This window comes from Coloeus monedula (genome assembly GCF_965178545.1).
Source record: "Coloeus monedula genome assembly, chromosome: 3".
Classification (NCBI taxonomy): Eukaryota; Metazoa; Chordata; class Aves; order Passeriformes; family Corvidae; genus Coloeus; species Coloeus monedula.
This window is the reverse complement of record NC_138783.1, coordinates 5,403,060-5,420,787: the sequence shown is the minus strand read 5'-3', so window position 1 is coordinate 5,420,787 and position 17,728 is coordinate 5,403,060. Positions and strand designations below refer to the sequence as shown.

General features: G+C 49.8%; 2 protein-coding genes across 2 annotated transcripts in view; one reads left to right on the top strand and one right to left on the bottom strand.

Annotated features, from left to right (window-relative positions):
* Positions 1 to 3,222: 3,222 nt before the first annotated feature.
* On the top strand, positions 3,223 to 11,993 carry ADPRH (ADP-ribosylarginine hydrolase). Its single transcript, XM_082279483.1, has 5 exons — positions 3,223 to 3,377; positions 4,086 to 4,432; positions 9,804 to 10,164; positions 10,854 to 11,211; positions 11,666 to 11,993. Exons 1-5 carry the CDS (start codon positions 3,286 to 3,288, stop codon positions 11,708 to 11,710), a joined length of 1,203 nt encoding a protein of 400 aa, XP_082135609.1. The 5' UTR covers positions 3,223 to 3,285; the 3' UTR covers positions 11,711 to 11,993.
* A 3,054-nt stretch (positions 11,994 to 15,047) lies between these two features.
* IGSF3 (immunoglobulin superfamily member 3) overlaps positions 15,048 to 17,728 on the bottom strand; it is a gene marked incomplete at both ends in the record, with an annotated part of 92,009 nt that continues 89,328 nt past the window's right edge. The window contains 2 exons of the mRNA XM_082277412.1: positions 15,048 to 15,298; positions 16,016 to 16,447. Coding sequence (XP_082133538.1) covers positions 15,048 to 15,298; positions 16,016 to 16,447 — 683 coding nt within the window. The remainder of the gene's footprint in view (positions 15,299 to 16,015; positions 16,448 to 17,728) is intronic.

The window sequence follows — 17,728 nt, the reverse complement described above, 5'->3', positions numbered from 1 at the left end:
AAAGGCTCTCAACCAGTCTGCAGCTCCAGGGCTGCAGTGCTACCCTTCACAGCCCCATCAAATAGGAGCCCTCAACCCTGAGCTCATCTAGAAAGGCCAATTTTTTTAGTCAGAAAGAATTACCCTTTTTTTCCAGATGAACGTGAAGGAAAATTCTAAGCGAGTGCTAACCACAGTGTCCAACACATGGCAGGGGCAGGTCCGCAAGCTGCTCCAACATGGTACTTTCCAGAAGGCATAACCTGGCTGTTGGTCCACAGAAGCCTAAATTTTCATTAATACAAGATACAACAAACCCCCCAGAATGGTGCAGCATGGTGAGTCTTTAACTCTTTGCAGTGCTCAGCATCAGAAGGCCATTGTTGCAAAGGAGGAGAATTGTGCCCACCTCCCCATGCCGCAGTCTGAGCCAGGGCAATGCTTCCCTGCAACATCTTGGAGATGGAGGTGCTCCCGGATGGAGAATGCTCTCCTCACCCACTTGTGGACATCCCATGGGACTCATACACAGAGATCTCTCTGGGATCAATGCATCCCTCTGAGCCTGAAGACTGCTGCTCTCCCCACCCTTGGTTTGCAGGCTCCTGCTGATGTCCTGCAGGTTCCTCCTGCTGTCGTCATCTGCTGTCTGTCTGCAAGGAGTCCTCAACACTTTTCTCTGACATCTCTTGGATGTCACTTAACTGCATTACACATCATGTTTTCATTTTTCAGGGAGCTGAGAATTCAGGGAACTGGAAGCAATTATGAGAACCAAACATCTCAGTGCCACGGGCAATTTTTTGCCAACCTAGAGATGTTGTCCCGTCTTCCTTCTCTGAGGAGCCCTGAGACTTTCCTCTCCACTCCTCTGCCCTTCAGGCTGGAGCAGAAGCCATTCCTCACAGACTGCAAGACAAAAGCAGGAGGGGTTTTCCCTCTCACAGGCTCAAACCTTAGGAGAGAAAAACCCCACTTTGCTTTTGAGCACTGCACCAACCTGGGTAAATTCAGAGCTGTTCTACAGAAAACAAAATGAAGCAGAGAAGCAGAAAAGGTCAGCAGGCACTGCTGGCAGTGTTGGAACATTGGCAGCTTCTTTTCCCACTTCCTTTTCTGTTGCTATTTTCTGTGCTCAATGCTTCTCAAACTCCACATTTGCAGCGGGGCGCAGAGGAGGAGTAGATCAAGGAATGGGCATGGCTTGATGAACCACCAAGGCCACCAGAGCTGATGTTCCCATGCAGCCCTGCACTCTCAGCTACCTGAATTCCCCCAGGGCCCCCTCCAGCCCCCCACTCTGACTTGCCCCCAAATTCCCCAGGGACTCTGCTCTGACCCAGAGCTACATTTGTGATTGCCCTGAAATCCCCCAGGGCTGCAGCTCAAAAACTACCACTGCTTTCTCCCATAAGCATCAAGGGGGGAATTTTTGTTTTCCCTCCATGTAAGAGGTGCTGGTACCCTTCTGGGGTGAACGAGGGCTCTGGAGACCTGGTCTGCAGGTGACCGCCAGCTGGTAAAAATGTTCAGCTTCCACAAAGTGCAATCCCAGCCATGCTCAGTCCTGTTTCTTGCTCCTGTGTCATGCTCCTATCCCTTCCTCATCCACTGACTAGACTCCTTCAGCTGCCTAACCACTACCAAAAAATAAAAATAAAGGATAAAAATAAAGGCACCTCAGGACACTAGGTAAAACAGAACTGCTGGACAAAGCAAAGGTCAGCCCTGGATTGGGAGGGGTTGAGGTCACCAGGGAGCTGATCTGGGCCATGCTGGGGCTGTGAGGAAAGCTTTGTCCCGAAATATTGAAGGAAGTTGTCTAGAGAAGAGAAGGCTCAGGGGTGACCTCACTGGTCTCCACAGCTACCTCTTCCACAGTCTCTTCTACCATGCCTACAGGAAACAGCCTTCATCTGAGACAGGGGAGATTTAGACTAGGTATCAGAAAGGGTTCTTCACTGTTAGGATGGTCAGGCACTGGAATAGGTTGCCCAGGGAGGTGGTGGAGTCACTACCGCTGGCAGTGTTCAAGAGGTGTCTGGATGTGGTGCTGGATGATGGTTCAGTGGTTTAGGGGTTAAAGTGATAATGCTGGGTGAATGGTGATCTTGAAAGTCTCTTCCAACCTTGATGATTCTGTTGGAAATTATACAACTTAAAATTTTTTTAATGTAACTTTAGTCAGAGATTTGTTTGCCTTTGCCCAGGGAGAGGGAATTGAAGTTTGTCTTCAAAAGACTCTGTTCACTGAAGTTGGGTGAGGCATGATGAGCTTAACATCTACAGATTGGGAGTAGCCAGAAGATACAGAGGAGATAAACGAGCATCAACGAAAATTGTGCCCTGGTGTGGTTGGAGACACCTGGTCTGGGAAAAAAAACAGAGTGAGGACCTAATTAGCATCGAAGGCAAAGAGATCAATAACCAACAGGAGATTGAATACTAAGAATTGTGTAATTTAGGACCAATGAACGTGAATGTCTTTAGAGATTTTTATGTATAAATAGGTGAAAAGTCTAGTAAAGAACATGTATGGTGGAATGATTTTCACTGCACAACACAGGCAAGTGTGGATGAAATAATTTCTATTGCACATCCTGGCTGAAATAACATCCCAGCCAGAATAAAGTAATGCCGTGATTTTCTAACATTGAAAAGATGTTGGAAGTTTCTGTTTTTCCTGCAGTTTCAGTGTCAATTCTATGGTTCTTTAAGGGGGCAGGCAGAGGGGCAAAGGTCCCCGGAAAAGGCTGGAGCCTCTCCTCAGGCTGCAGCAAGGAGGGGAAACATGACCCAAGGCTGAGGAAAACTCTCCCAAGATCTGTCTGCAGTGCAGACACTGAGTGGGACCCTGCTCAGCCAGGAGGAGGGCAGGGGGGGTTGTTCACGCAAAGGAACTGCTGAAAGAGCCTTTTTTCTTCTTTTTTTAGGAAACATTTCGTTTCCATGCGTCGCCTTCATTTCCCACGTGCCCGTTTCGATTCCGAGGCTTCCCCCCGGCGCTCCTGAGGGTGCCCCAAGGCATCCCCGAAAATGAAAGCAAGCCCGAGCCGCCTCCGCCTCCGCCTGCGCCGCGCCGAGCCAGCCGCGGCCGGGGGGCTGCCAGGGAGGGCTCGGGGGGCTGCCGAGGAGGGCTCGGGGGCTGCCAGGGAGGGCCTGCCAAAGAGGGCCCGGGGGGCTGGCGAGGAGGAGCCGTGCCCGGTGCCACCGCCCCGGGAGGCCGCGGGGGGACGGGCCGAGGGCAGCGGCCCGGGACGGGTTAAACAGGCCGGGCTCCCGGCTGCGGAGGCCCAGCCGCGCCCCATGGCGTGGGGCGGGCCCCTGTGGGCTCCTCGCAGTCTGCTCGAGGTGGTGGCCGTGCTCGCCGGGCTGGCAGCCATCGGGGGGCTCGCCGTGTAAGTACCCGCGGGGCCCCGGCTCGGGTAGGCCCGCCGGCCTTCCCCGCTTCCGCTTCTCACAGGCCAAAGGGAGACGCACACCCAGAGTTGGGGAGGGTTTTTGGGCGAGGGCGTGGTTGATATTTCATGGTTGAAGTAGCCGCGGGGTGGGAGCGCTGCCTGTGCGAGCACACGCTGTTGTAGCCTGCCCGAGAAGCAGGGCCAGGTGTCACCGCCATTGCCTGGCCCTGCCAAAGCTGAGCAGCTCAGCCAAACCTTACCCCATACCCCTTACTTCTGTACCTCTGAGGGTCAGCCTCGCCTTAGCCCAGGGTACAAAAGCCTCTGGGCGCTGATCTGAGCTTGTTCATGCACTCAGAAGGGTGGAGAACATGGCTGTGGTCACATACCCTGCACATGGTTCAGCCCTTGGGTTTTGGTCTTTGAACCGGGTACAGTATGCAGCGTTGTCCCGGGCTGCTGCCAGTGTCCCAGCAGGACATGTCCAGCTGCCCCTGGCCCGGGGCTGGGCTGCACGGGAGCTGCCACACGCTTACTCATGGTAGGTGCACAGGGTCCATGTGCTATGAAGAAACACGTCGTCTGAGTGAGACTCGTGTGCCAGGCAGGGTGTCCAGCCTGCTGGAGCTTAGCAGTACAAGCCCGTACTGAACTGGGAAAAATTTAATTTTTATTCTCCTTCTCTTTTTTTTTTGTTTTTTGTAGTGTCTTCTACATTGAAGTAGTCATGGGACAAAAAATATGTCCTAAGGAGATAGAAAACTATGTGGCATCCTTAGTGCTGAGTGCAGTTGGTGACACGCTGGGCTATTACAATGGGAGGTGGGAGTTCCAGAAGAGCGGCCCAGTCATCCACAAGGAGCTGGCAGAGATGGGGGGACTGGGCAACTTCAGCATCCAAGGCTGGAGAGTCAGCGATGATACCGTGATGCACTTGGCCACGGCCGAAGCCCTGGTAGCTGCCGGGAAAAACCCAAGCTTACCACATCTCTACACTCTGCTTGCAAAGAACTACAAGGAGTGCATGAATGACATGGAGGGCAGAGCTCCAGGTAACCCTCCATCCATCGTACTGTTTGGGTAGAGCTGTGCTGGCGCTCGTGTCTCGCTTGCAGCTTGCAGCTGGGGTTGGCCCTGGCTCTGCTTTTGGCTGTTCCGAGTGTTAACTGTGTTTTATGTAAAAGCAAAACCACACTCAGTGCCTGTTTCAGGATGAGCTAAAGAGAACAGAAGGCGCAAGGTGAAGTGGTTTGGGCTTCTCTGAACTAGATGAAAAAGATACTGTTTTGCCCACATTTAGAAAACATTCTTACAGGTGTTTTTGAGGCCTGGCCTTGAACTCGGGAAGGGTGATGGGTTTTGCACTTGGGATTCCTACATTCAGTGGATAAAAAATGCACATTCAATCAGTATAATGCACTGATTATAATGCACTGAGATGCTGTATTAAAGCAACACATTTAAATAGAATTAATACAGAACTTCTCATCATAAAAGCAACAAATTACATGTAAAATATGTTTAAAGACACAGAGATCCTTGCTTGGAATAATTACACATATTAAACCCAAAGTCTGCTTGTGGTTAGCTCTGCATGCCTGCTTTCTGCAACGGGACAGTCAGGCCACAATCTTCTATTCTGAACCCTGTACTTCCACCATCTCTCTTTTCTCTGCCCAGACACAGTGGTGCTGAGTTTGTGTCACAGGCAGTGGGCCTGGCAGTATTCAGGAAGGGCACCTTGATGCCTACAGTAGCCAAGACATGTACAACATATCCCTTTGGCTCCTAGTTCACCCGGCCCTCCTCACCCAGCTCTTCCCCAAGGATTCCATCTGTCTCTGTGCTCGTGGCCCAGGCCATTCTGGATGCTTGGATTACATTTAAACTGGAGCTGCTTAGGGTGGGCCTCTAATTTGACCAGTGCAGGAAGCATGAAGTATCCAGGAAACACTCAAATTTAGCAGTCCTGTGCAAAGTTTATACATTAAAATTGTATGTAGGCTTAGACATGCTTATTTGGAGTGGCCAGAGTATGTCAAGAGTGTTCTGTCTTGACATTAAACATGGGAAAGGCCAAGTCTTGCCACTGAGCATAGTGTATTAGAGCTGTGCATTTCCAAAACAAACCAGGTTGGAAACCTGAACAGGAATTTATTCTGCTTACCTTTCCACAGTGGCCTCCTATCCTTGTGTCAAGAACTAAATTACCAGTCTTCTTTAATACCTGTAAGTCCCAGTTGTTGAAGTGGCCTAATTAATAAAATATTTAGGAAGGAGTAATGATACTTGTCAGGATAGCAAAAGCTGGCAGATCACACTTTCAAGAGATTCACTGCAGTTTTGGTGAAGCAGCATCGTTTAGTTCCCCCAGCCAAGGTGGACTAACCACAGCTGGCAGTGAGACAGTACCTGGAAGGTATTTTCACCCTCTAAGCTTGGTGACTAAAACCTAAGATGAAAAGGAGAAGAACCTAAACTTTAAATGTTAATAAATTTAAATGTTAGTGCTGCATTCCTTCTGTGACTAACTGAGCTGTAATATGCCCACAAGAAGTTCCCATTTCGAAGAATTTAAAGCAAATTTGCTATGGACGTTAAGAGGAGTGACAAGGAAAGGTCAGATTGTCTAGGTAAAAAAAGAAACACACATTGTTTAGAGGGTCCAAAAACAATTTAACATCGTAAAATCTGAATTGCTCCTGCTGCAGCCACAGGAAAGGTATTCTAGCTCTGAGAGCTTAAATCCTGACCCTTAGCAGTTTAATTCCCACTGAAGGGAATACCTAATCCATACCCTGAAAAGCTGTCTGCTGTCTGGAGTCTCCATGCCATATCGGTAAGTCGTAATGATAAAAGTTGCATGCCACTAACTTCTTTTGGCAGTTCAGAATAAATGGATTTTAACTGAGAACATAACCCAGGGTCGTGCTGTTCTGGCCTAAGTACTCACCAGGGAATTGCAGCCCTGAAGGCTGAGAATGGAAAGTTATTGTTGGAACTTTTCACCCAACACAGAAGAGATTTCCTTAGAACAGTGGGGGAAAGTTGCATTGATGGCTCACATGAGGGAGTCCAGACCTGAAAACGCAAAGGTGCGGTAACAAAGGGATTCCCACAACGTTCTGAGTCACAGGACAGCCACAGCAGGGTCCCTCAGGGACGCAGCCCCAGGAGAGAACTCACCGCGGTAATTCAATGACAAGGTAACCCCTACATCTATTACTGCTATTTGTGATATGCCACAGCCCCAAATTCATTGTTCCTTGCAGATTACAAAGCCACTGAATTAAGCTACACAAGCTTAGACACACTTCTTTTTTCATAGTTCAACTACAGTGCCTCTCCAGGAAATCTGTTTCAAAACTCTTTTAGTCCAAGTTCTCTCCCTTTGGAGTTATCTACCACGATGTGGTTTTTTTATCTCACCTTTTTTTGTATGTACTGATCGATCCCAAGCAACTGTTACTGTCTGTGCTCATGAAGAGTCTAGAGAAGTGGAATATTCCCAAAATAGGGTCCAGCTGTTCTTGAAACTTTTTCAGGTTGCCTGAATTCACACACGACTTTTTCCTTGTATTTGTTCTTCCCTTAGACTGTCGGGCTCTCGTCCCCCCGCCGAGCAGCCGCGGGCAGGGGCCGTGAGGGCGGCACGGGGTTTCCCCAGCCCCTGCTCAGCCTCGCTCCCATTGGCTGTTCTGTGCTCCCTGCGCGGGAAGGACCCTCGGGCCGGGCCTGTGAGAGTTCCTCGGCAGAGCCCCGGCCCCGGCTGGGGAAATGAACAGCTCCCGAACACCTACCCAGAGTCCCTCCTATAGATTTCCTTTCCACGGGACTCCTGGTTTGGTATAGGCGTGTTACAGAATCCCCGCTGTAACATTAGACCAGTACCATGGTTAGGTGACTTCTAGTTTCCCGTTGTTAGTACAAAGGATTCCTAACCAGGATGTGAAGGATTTCCAAAACAATTTCCTAATTCAAAAACTCCCTACAGCAGTTTTTTAAAAAAAAGACCTGGTGTGATTCCAGCTTTGTCTTCCTAAATTGGCTTTCCAATGTTTTAATATTTTAACTGTTTCAAAGCCTGAGGATAATACTTCTACTTCATAAATCCTAGGAGTCATAGCTGTTATACACTGGTTTAACACAATTTTTTCCACTTGCAAGTTATCAGTAGTCATCTCCTAAAATAATATGCACAGGCGTAAAGCTGCAAGCAAATTGCATTGCAAAATAACCAGTCTTTCTTTCCATTTAAAGCCTTGTAATCTTCTTTTTTCAACTACAGTTAGTGCAAGAACAACCTCACTTTTTATCAAGAACTGAGGTGTGTGGTCTCATCCTGCCCATACATGTCCTGAAGGAATGTTCTTCTCGAAGTTTCAGCAAGAGTAATCTTTGGTTTTGTTATGCAGATTTTGATTTTAAGCTACCTTAGTCCCTGTGCTCTCTCCCCTCCTCCTTGTCTTCCTGGAAGAAGTTCTCTTTTACCAGAATATACAAATAGAGTAGTTAGCACATCTTTTTAAGAATGTGGCTTTGTTTGACAGGTTCATTTTAATGTCCTGTTACAGGTCATTAAGTACAATGCTTGGTATGGTGAGATTTTTAGAAAATTGCCTCAATTTTCTTTTAGTCATCATGAAGTTGGAAATGATACTGATATCCCTCTTAACAATTTTGATACGCAGCAGCCAACGCTGAATTAGTAAACTACAGGAAAAGCAGATTTAGAGGCCTGAACATGTTCCCACGTTGAGACATCCTAAAAGCAAACTCACAGGCACTTCAGTCAGAGACTGGTCCCAGTAGAGCTAAAGACACTTGGCCCAGCACGTGACATTATTCCTGACAGAGGCCAGCTGCTAGTTATTTTCAGCGTATGTCCAGAAGCCAGTCTTAAAGCTGTGCATGGATCTGGAGATATTTCACTTACAAGGGTGCTGTACATGCAGGTAAAACAGGCTGCCATAAACCAAACCCTATTGCCAAACATGTACATGAAAGTGCAGAAGCCAAGAGCTCTGCAGGGGACTTAGTGCAGTGCCTTGCTGTGATTAGCAAGGTCACGGATCATGGTGACTGAGTTGCACCAAAGTGAGGTGAAGTTGCTTGACCAGGCTTCCTCCTTGCTACTCTGTTCTATTTAGTTTGACTTCCCAAGTAACAGAACACCTGCAAGTTCATCAGCTACCTGTGCCAGTGAGGGAACAAAGTGTAGGAGCAACAGTCTAGTTTTGGGGGTGTGGTAACAGCCAGCTGCTGGTTGACCCTGTGTGTCTGAGAGAGGACTGAGCACACTGGGGTTTGTGGAGTCCACCTTTGCCGTTGTCCAACACGTCAAAACTTTAATGAAGCTGCTGGAAACCTGCCTTGATTTACCCACCTGTTGGAAAAGAAGTATTTCAGATTGGGCCAGAAGGGAAGACTAGGAGAAAAAGGCAAGGTAGAAGAGAACCAAAGGTAATTTAATGTTCCAAATCTGTTTCTTCTTCACACACGAGAATTTGGGCTTAACTCTCAAAACATTCCACTGTCTTGGCTGGGCTCTGAAATTTGGGTGTGGTTTTTTTGTCCCATGAATGTGTTGGACAAGTGTTAGTCTGAAGCAGCAGCACTGGAAGAAGCAGAGTAATTTCTTCAAAAAGTAAATAGCAGAAATATGAAAGAGATGGAGGTGGGCTTGCCTCATTTTGTATAGTCTTTCTGTAGTTACCCTTTAGTGGCAGTGTTTAGAGATGAACTAATGGGCTGGACAAACCTTTGGTGTCACTTAGTACGCTTGTTCTTCAGCTTATGGAAGAGGAGTACAGTAAAGCCAGTTATGCAGACCATGTTGAGGTGAGGGAGGTGCTACACTCGAGGCTTTCTGACAAACGTAAACTGCAGCAAGGGAGAGCTGGAAAACATTTTCTGTCAGTACATTTTCTATTAGTGAGGCAATAGAAAGATTCCTGAGGAGTTTGTGGGGTCTCTGCCTTTAAAGTCCTGTAAAAAGGCTAAACTGAAAAAGCAGTTACCTAGACTTGCCTTTTGTCAGAGATCCTACAAACCTTTCTGTTTACAGGGAGATATCTAAGTATATGTGTATATATCTATTAGTATATATGTTTTATGGATAACATGAAATGTAAATATAAATAATGTCAGTAACTCAGCAGCGAAGTGTTTCCTACCCCCTAGACCTTTTAATTATTTTCACAAACAAAAATTATCAGGTCTGCTGGGGAGGATGCAGGATGCTCCAGCAGTTTCAGGCAGGATAGGTATGTGAGCAGACAACTTATGCTTTTAAAGGGAAGCTCCAATGCAGAGCAGTGCTTTCTTCCCCACTGCCCTGCCTGTCTTCCCCTGTTCCTGAGCTGTCTCCTGCTGAGGTTTCTGTTTCTTCTTTCTCTTGGGCTTTGTGGCTGCTGTCTCCAGGCGCCATGTCTCTGGAAAGCACCATGAAGCTGGACCCAGGGCGGCCAGACGGCTGGAGGATCCCGTTCAGCCCCCGGGGAGGAGGCTGCGGGGGTGCCATGCGCGCCATGTGCATCGGGCTGCGTTTCTACGACCCCGCTCAGCTGGAAACCCTTGTGAAAGTCAGCATTGAGAGCGGCCGCATGACCCACCACCACCCCACTGGCTACCTGGGGGCCCTGGCCTCGGCCCTCTTCACGGCTTATGCAGTGAACAGCGTGCCCCCCCCGGCCTGGGGGAAGGGGCTGATGGACGTGCTGCCCCAGGCAAAAGCCTACGTGCAGGACTCCGGCTTCTTCGTGAAGGAGAACATGGAGCACTGGTGAGCTGCACTCCCTGCACCACCATTTCTTAAAGCCCTCGTACGACAGGGCGAGCTCTGCTCATACTAAAGTTTCAGTAATCACATTATGGTAAACTCCTAGGGCAGCACTCACCTGCCATAGGATTAAATCAATTTAGAATACCTTAGCTTGGGTGAAAAAAAAAGGCAAGTTGTGTTTGGGTCTTGTAGTTGTGACTGTTTTTTGGATCCACTATGAAGTGGGTGGACTGGTCATCTCACACAACTTTGATCTTATGAAAGATGGGAAGCAGGGCTGGGGAACAGTACCAGGCTTAGGGCTGAGCTCAGTTTGAAAGTTATAACCAAATGTGACTGCATATTCACTGCAGCTCTGTGTGCAGGGGCACACACAGAGAGGTAGAGCTGCTCTGAATTTGGGAGGATGACTCAGTTCTCACTCTGAGCCTTTGAATCCTGCAGGTGTTGGGCTGCCTTCTCCCATGTGGCTGGAGGGAGGGGAAATCTAACTCACTGAAACATGTCCCTGTGCCTCTTACTGTAAATCATGTCCCTTTTGACAAATGGGGGCCGCTTGCCATTTTGCTGAGCCCTCGCTTCGGGCTCTTGACGTGGCGCGTTTTCCGCTGGTGCCTGCGTGGTGCTCGGGTGTGTGCTGCTGCCCTGGGACAACTTACAGCCGCTCCATCCCATCCCCTGTTTGGCAGGTATTACTTCGAAGAGCAGTGGAGAAAATACCTGGAGGAGAGAGGCATCGCGGACGGGGTCTCGCCGCCCACGTTCCCGCCCAAGTACGGCGTGGAAGAGAGAGACTCGTTCTACACCTCGCTCAGCTACAGCGGCTGGGCGGGCAGCAGCGGGCACGACGCGCCCATGATCGCCTACGACGCCCTGCTGGGCGCGGGGGACTCCTGGACGGAGCTGGCGCACCGCGCCTTCTTCCACGGGGGCGACAGCGACTCCACTGCTGCCATCGCCGCCAGCTGGTGGGGCGTCATTCACGGCTTCCAGGGCGTTCCCCCCTCCCTCTACGCCCACCTGGAGTACAAGGACCGCCTGGAGAAGGTAGCCAAGGGCTTGTACAGCATCATCTAGGCAGGAAATAGCAGGGCAGCCCATGGGCACACTTACCACTGGCTGTGCCATGCTCTCTCGCTTGGATTGCAAACCCACTGGATTAAATCTCATGAGTGTGAGCCAGAACATTTTCTCTGTGTGTTGGCTTCAGGGGAAGCCACATTGGCATTAGTTTGGGGCTGGTGGTTTGATGGGAGCACACAGTGGTCCCCTGAGGCATCCCTCCTGTGCTGCAGGGTGGCTGCACATTGTCTGGTCCTCAAGTGGAGCATGAGCACACCCACTGCAGCCCTGCTAGTCAGGCAGCAAACCCCACTCAGGCTGCCCCAAACTAGCATCCTGCCCCTGCAAGGGGATCAGGGGGCACAAGCAGCCCGTTGTGTTTGGGGACAACAAACCTTTCTTACAAAATTATTTTAGCAGAGGATATTTTTTGTTTTAGATCAATGTGGAAAAAAACCCCAAATCCAGCCTCAAAGGTGTGTAAGCAGCACATTTTGCCCAGTTCCACACCACTTCTGCGATACAGGTAGGAATGCAGCATGCTACTTCCCTATTCCAGGGAATGTGGGAATTGTAGACTCCTGATCAAATCCTTACTTAAGGCAAAAGTGGGTAATGAGAATTAACAGGTTGCATTTTACATCAGCTTCAGTAGTGAATTATATTCTGCTTTCATCAAGGTTACTAAAGGTAATTTGCTTAACATTTGCTATGCATAATTCTATTAAAATAAGGGTTTTCTTCAAATCCAGACGATGACACAGTAAAGTACTTACTGCTTGCAGAACAATTTCAAAAACAGTGTTTCCCATTCAATAAAAAGACCTGACAGGCCTCTGTTAAATGTGATATTCTATTATGGCATGGGTTAAGGGATGGAAGGGCTATGAAATCAGAGGGTGCCAGGTGTCTACAAGCTCCAGCTGCAAGAAAGAGGAGATGTGCTACCAATGGTAGGGAAAGAAGTTACTGCATCCAGGAATAGGGGCAGTGGGAGAGGCTTCCCAAGAAGAGGGCCTCAGCACACCCTTATGCAGGGAGTGCAGATAAAGGCAAAATAAAAGCCCAAATCTGACAAAAACCAGCAGCAATAGGATTCACAATTTCAACACAGTTTACTACAGCTCTTGGGTGTGTTGTATAAAACATGTTTTAGTGCAACATAGTACAAAGTTTTTGTTGGTTTTTTTTTCTTTTTTCTTTTTTTAAAAATCCCAAACATTATTTCCACATCATGCATGGACAGGGTCTCTCTCTTTCTTCTTGGATTCATTACAGAAAGTTACCGCAGAGAGAGTGGTTTGAAAAGCTTTGTGTTAAAACTCGTTACAGGAAGAGTCTGCCTTATAAAAATGGAGAGAAGTTTGAGACTGGGCAACACACTGCCAGAGCAATGGAGAAATGTCACCAGCAAAGTACATTCAGGGACCACCACGGGAGCCACTTCCCAGGAAAGCCTGGGCTCTGTGCAGGAACCACAGGGCTGGGAAGGGACCCCATCCACCCAGAGGGACAGGGCCATGGGGCAGGCCTCCAGGAGAGCCCTGCTCTGAGGCAGACAGGGTGGTGAGGAGGAGCGTGGCTCAGGTGCAGAGCAGAGCTCTCCCAGGGAAGAACGGCTCCCACTGACTTCATTTTCTCTTCTTCCTTAAAGCTGAAGTGAGTCGTGGTTCCTGCCCAGGAGCAGTACATACAGGAGATAGCACAGTCAGGAAACAATACCCACTGGCTGCAGCTGCAGCTGTTTGCACCTCGATTCTTCATTTCCATGCACTCGTCATCCCACTCCTCTCTTTGCAGACGTCTTAGCCAGAAAGGGAAGACAAGTGTGCGGGTGTGCGATACATACAGATATAGGAGTGTGGTTTTATGCATATGCTGGGGCCAGTAAGCAGTTATGTCTTGAGGAGGCAGACTTCACAGAGGGACGAGTGAAACTGGGGCTTCCCAGCAGAAGAAGAAACCAGTGCTGTTCTGGTGGAGGTGCAGAGGTGGCCAACTTCAAATGCCTTAGCACGAGACTATCTGCAGCCATGTGGGTCCTCTCCCAGACAGGAGCAAGGCTTCATGGTGCAGATCTCCTACCTGAAGCTTCACCACCTCTGAAACATCAAGGCATCAGGGTCTAACTGACTGAGTGCTACAGAGCATCTGCTGAGGTCCCCTCTGCTCCCAAAGAGCAGTCTGACCCTCCGGAGAGGACAACGGCTGTGGGTATGGCACCTCTCACACGTGAGGCAGGGGGGTCTTGTGGCTGTGCCCATCCGCCCCTGGTTGGCTTCAGCCACGCTGCAAAAAAAGAAATGGCCGGATTTGCCAGGAAGACATCAAGGAAGACAACAAAAGGCCATTTTTGGCAAACATTTTCTTCCGCCAGACATAACACTTGTGGGGGAGGAGGCGGTTTCCTCCACAGGACAGGGCAGGGGTTCTTGGCATTAGGGGGTACAGGAGGTCAGGTGCCCCACGTGGCAAGAGCCCTGGTTTGGTTCACAAGAGCCATATCTTTCACAGAAAGAACAGCATTTCCTGCCACAGCGACTCTTACAAGAGCAGGTGACTTTGCCAGGAGTGGGAGCTTCTGTAGAAATGGATTCTCTTCCTCAAGTCTCAAAAACAAACGGCAGATGCACATACACACACGCAGGGGGAAGATTTCTCCTGGCCAAGGGGACAGGAAGTCCCCAGGGTGCTGATGTGCAGCAGGTTCCTTGCTTTGTCCAGGCTCACACTGGGAAGTAGTGCAGCCACAGGAAAACTCGTGACACGTGGTGGTTATAACTGCACATTCCCCCTATGTGGCATGTTTGCTACTGGGCTCTGTGGCTGAACCATCCAGGGACTGTGAACCCGACCCGTGGAGCTTATCCTTTCCTCCTTCTTAGAGTCATTACTTTGGTCATGTTGAAGCCTTCAGAGACTGGATCAAGCCTCCCATTCCCAAATGACTGGGGCACAGAGGAGATCCGCCTTGTCAGAGGTGGCAGCATGGACACCAGGGAGGAGCATGACTCTGGTGAGACCACACAAGGACCCTCTTTGCTACAACATAGTCAGGGCTTTCAGGTGTCCTCCTTCCTTTCCCCCCTTCAGTTCCTTGAGACAAACTAAACTGCTTTTGTCCTGACCACAAACATGCTCAATATTCAGTCTCTCCAAGACCCGGGAACACTCCCAAAAGGTGAATTGCTCCCTCCTGAGAAAACAAGATGGAGGCAAGAAGATGCTGAGGCTACAGCCAGTCTTTGAAATGGACCTCCTGAGAGACAGCCCAGTTAACCCCTCTGGGGACAGACCTGGCTTTGTCTGGTTTGGAAGAGGAAGGAGCTAGCTCAGTGCACCTTGGGAAAAGACCTTCTTCACTCTGGCACTGAGTCTGAGAAGGAAAACCAGTTTGTTTTGGAAAACATATACATTTACTTCCAAAGAGATCATCCCAGGACCAGCTACCCCCTGGGAACTCCACACTGTGTGGAGGGCAGGGGACGTCTGCAGTTCTTTGAGTGACCAAAAAAGAAACAATAAAAAAGTAACAGCCCAAAAGACAGGAACTGATGTGAGTCAAATTAGTCCAAGAGGAACATCCGCTATGTACAGCAAGTGCCTCTGTCCATGGGGGGTGAGGGGGTACGTTCCCACAGGTGCTGGAAGAAGCCTTGGACCTTCCTGCTCCCGCTGGCTGGGCAGAGCTCAGCCACTGTGTCAAAGCACAGAACACTGAAACAAAAGAAACAAGAACAACAAACCCCACTGTGTTCCTCAGGGTTCCCGGTGTATCTGCTTCTCTCCCTCTGTGCGTCCCTACAGGTGTCTCTGCCTCTTTAGTCTATGGTTCCTGGGTGGATGCTGAGGACTGGTGGCTCTAGGCAAGTGGGAGAGTAGTTGAGGTGAGGCTCTTTGATCCACAGCAAGGGGACCCCGTTCTTGCCCTCCGAGTTCTTGCTGGAGTTTCGGCTCTTGAACCGCACCAGGAGGATGGTGATGATCAAGATGCCAAAGATGGGGAAGGGGTAGAAGAACACAAAGTAGAAGAGGGCATCATTGGAGCAGATGACAGACTGCAGGGTGGAGCCTGGAAAGAGACACAGGGTGGTCACATTTCATGGCTTCTCTGTAATCAGGGCATGCAAACTCCGTCAGAAACATAAAAAACCTCAGATGCTCATTATTCTATGTCAGTGCAGGAGGTAGAGCTCTGGGAAAAATGTACCAGTGTTAGAACAGAAGAAAGTTATAACAGGGCACATTTCAGCTTTATCCCCCCAAGAGTTTCATGAGTGATAAGAGTCCTCCCTGGTGGAGATTTTATAATATCTTATAAAGCAGGGAGACTTGCAAAGCCTGCATTCTCTCAGTGGTGCTACACAAAGGCAGCAGCACCCCAGAATCTCTATCTCCCTTAGATCTCATGATCTCAGTTACCTTCGGGGCCTCTAAACCATCCAACAGCTTCAAGAGTTGTGAGGAGACCTGCCTGCCACAGCCTGCACCCTTGTGCAGAGCTAATCCAACTTACTCCCAAATGGGAGGGTTAAATCCCAGTGGGTGGCAAGGTCTGTCCTCACTGACTTGAGACACACCAGCTGGTAAATGCTGTGGGTGAGCAGCCCCAGCACAGAGCTGAGTGCAGTGTAGCTACTCAAGCAAAGCAAGAGCTGGCAAGAGCCATCGAGCTGACTGGGAAAGTACCAGCACCACAGACTCGCCCCAGTGCCATTCACTCCTTGGTTAAACCAAAGATGCAGGGAATGCCAGGCCATGGCCCCAGACAGTCGTCACCTCTCCTCACCTGCATCCTGCACGTGCACAGCGACCACCCCCGACTCCTCCTCGGCCAGCCGGTACCAGAGGCCGTTGGGATCTGCCAGCCACTCCTCCACTCGGCACGAGTAGTTGCCCGTGTCGGCACCGCCAGCCTGCAGCACCGTCAGCCGGAAAAGCACCGCCGAGAGCCTCTGGAAGCGCAGGCGGCCCTCCCAGCGACCAGCCTCGGGGCTGAAGATGGCGTCAGGGCCCACACTCAGCACTGCCTCCCTCTCCTCCTCCTCCTCCTCCCCCTCCTCTGCGCGGTCGCCCGCCTCTTTGGCCCGCAGGCTGTACCACGTCACTGCAAAGTGGGACTCGGGGCTGGAGCGGGACAGGATGCTGCAGTCCAGCGGGAAGGACTCCTTCTCCTGCACCGTGAGGTTGGCGGTGGCGGTGTCCACCTGCAAGGTAGGATCTGAGATGACAAAAATTAAGAGGTGAGCGCTGAGCAAAATGCTATGATCAAAACCATCCTACTTCAGCACAGTCTGTCGTGACTCTAGTGCTGGGCATGATCCAAGCAAAACCCAAAGCTTGATGCAGCCTGACAAGACTCACAGGTACCTCTGTGGCCAACCCTGCAGGCACAGCATCCACACCTCACCACACACTGTCTAGCACAGGGTCAAACAGGAGCTGGCCACAAGCACCACCCTACCTGTGCCCACCCTCACCCCAACTAAGGGACGAGAGGAGAAAGCTGCTGCAGCTCATCCAGATGTGCTACAGGAATGTGTCAGGATACCAAGGTTTGGTGCATGTGCTGAGGAGCAATGTGCTACTCCTCCTCAGCTACTGCTGTACGGAACATTGCATTCCCTGCTTTTTATTTCTTTGAGAGTGCTCAAAGGACTTGAAAATCATTATGACAGAAGAGAAGAAGACCTTTTCCAGCAGCTTGGAAAGTTATTTAGGTAAGAGATTCCTCCATGGAGGTGGCCTCAACACTGATTCAGCAATGACACTCCAAGTCTTCCTCTTAAATTTTTTTTTCCCTCTAGTGCTTGCTGCAAGGCTAAAGAGATGTTTTTACCTAACTGAGACAGAGTGGCCAGAACCCACGATGAGTTGATTAAAGGCTGACTTCAAGAGCAATTAACATTTGGTTTAGTCATCTTGCCAGGGAGCACATACTCCAGGCATCACAATCAATCTGGGTCTAAGCTTTCCTTTAAAGATTAAAAAGCCCTTTCCAAGGCAGGAGCTGAGCAGGAAGGGCAAGTCAATAGCTCACCAAAGAGAGAAGCACTTTCTCCTCCAGCAAGGAGAGCTGGGCAAGCCCTCCCTTGTGCAGACCCTGGGTCTCCCTGCAGGAGGGGGCTGCTGTCCCCCAGCTCTTGTTAGCCACAGGGCTGCTGTGCCTAGTGGGCTTCTCATTACAGCACCAGCCCAACACTTTTTAAATGGTCCCATGAGGAAACCTTCATTAAGGCCAGAGCTCTTCAGGCCATAAGCAATGTAAGTATTTTCAGTTCACATTGTCCCAAGGAAGACTCCTGAGCAGAAACAGGAATGAGTTAAGTCCTGAGATTTTGGGGACTAAGGTAAGAAGAAGGAAGGGAAGGAAATGGCTGGTCAAAACTAACACAAAGCCTCCCTCACCTTCAGCAGGTTAAGCAGAAAGCGGAGAACTGATGTCTGAAGGTGCTAAGAGGTTCCCCCCCCCCTTGCTGATGATTATAGCCCTGACAGATGA

Bases quoted from the DNA above. Each gene is read 5' to 3' on its own strand.
- ADPRH (XM_082279483.1), top strand. From the start codon at position 3,286: ATGGCGTGGGGCGGGCCCCTGTGGGCTCCTCGCAGTCTGCTCGAGGTG. The intron at 3,378-4,085 runs GTAAGTACCCGC...TGTTTTTTGTAG, and splicing joins GCCATCGGGGGGCTCGCCGT to TGTCTTCTACATTGAAGTAG. The intron at 10,165-10,853 runs GTGAGCTGCACT...CCTGTTTGGCAG, and splicing joins AAGGAGAACATGGAGCACTG to GTATTACTTCGAAGAGCAGT.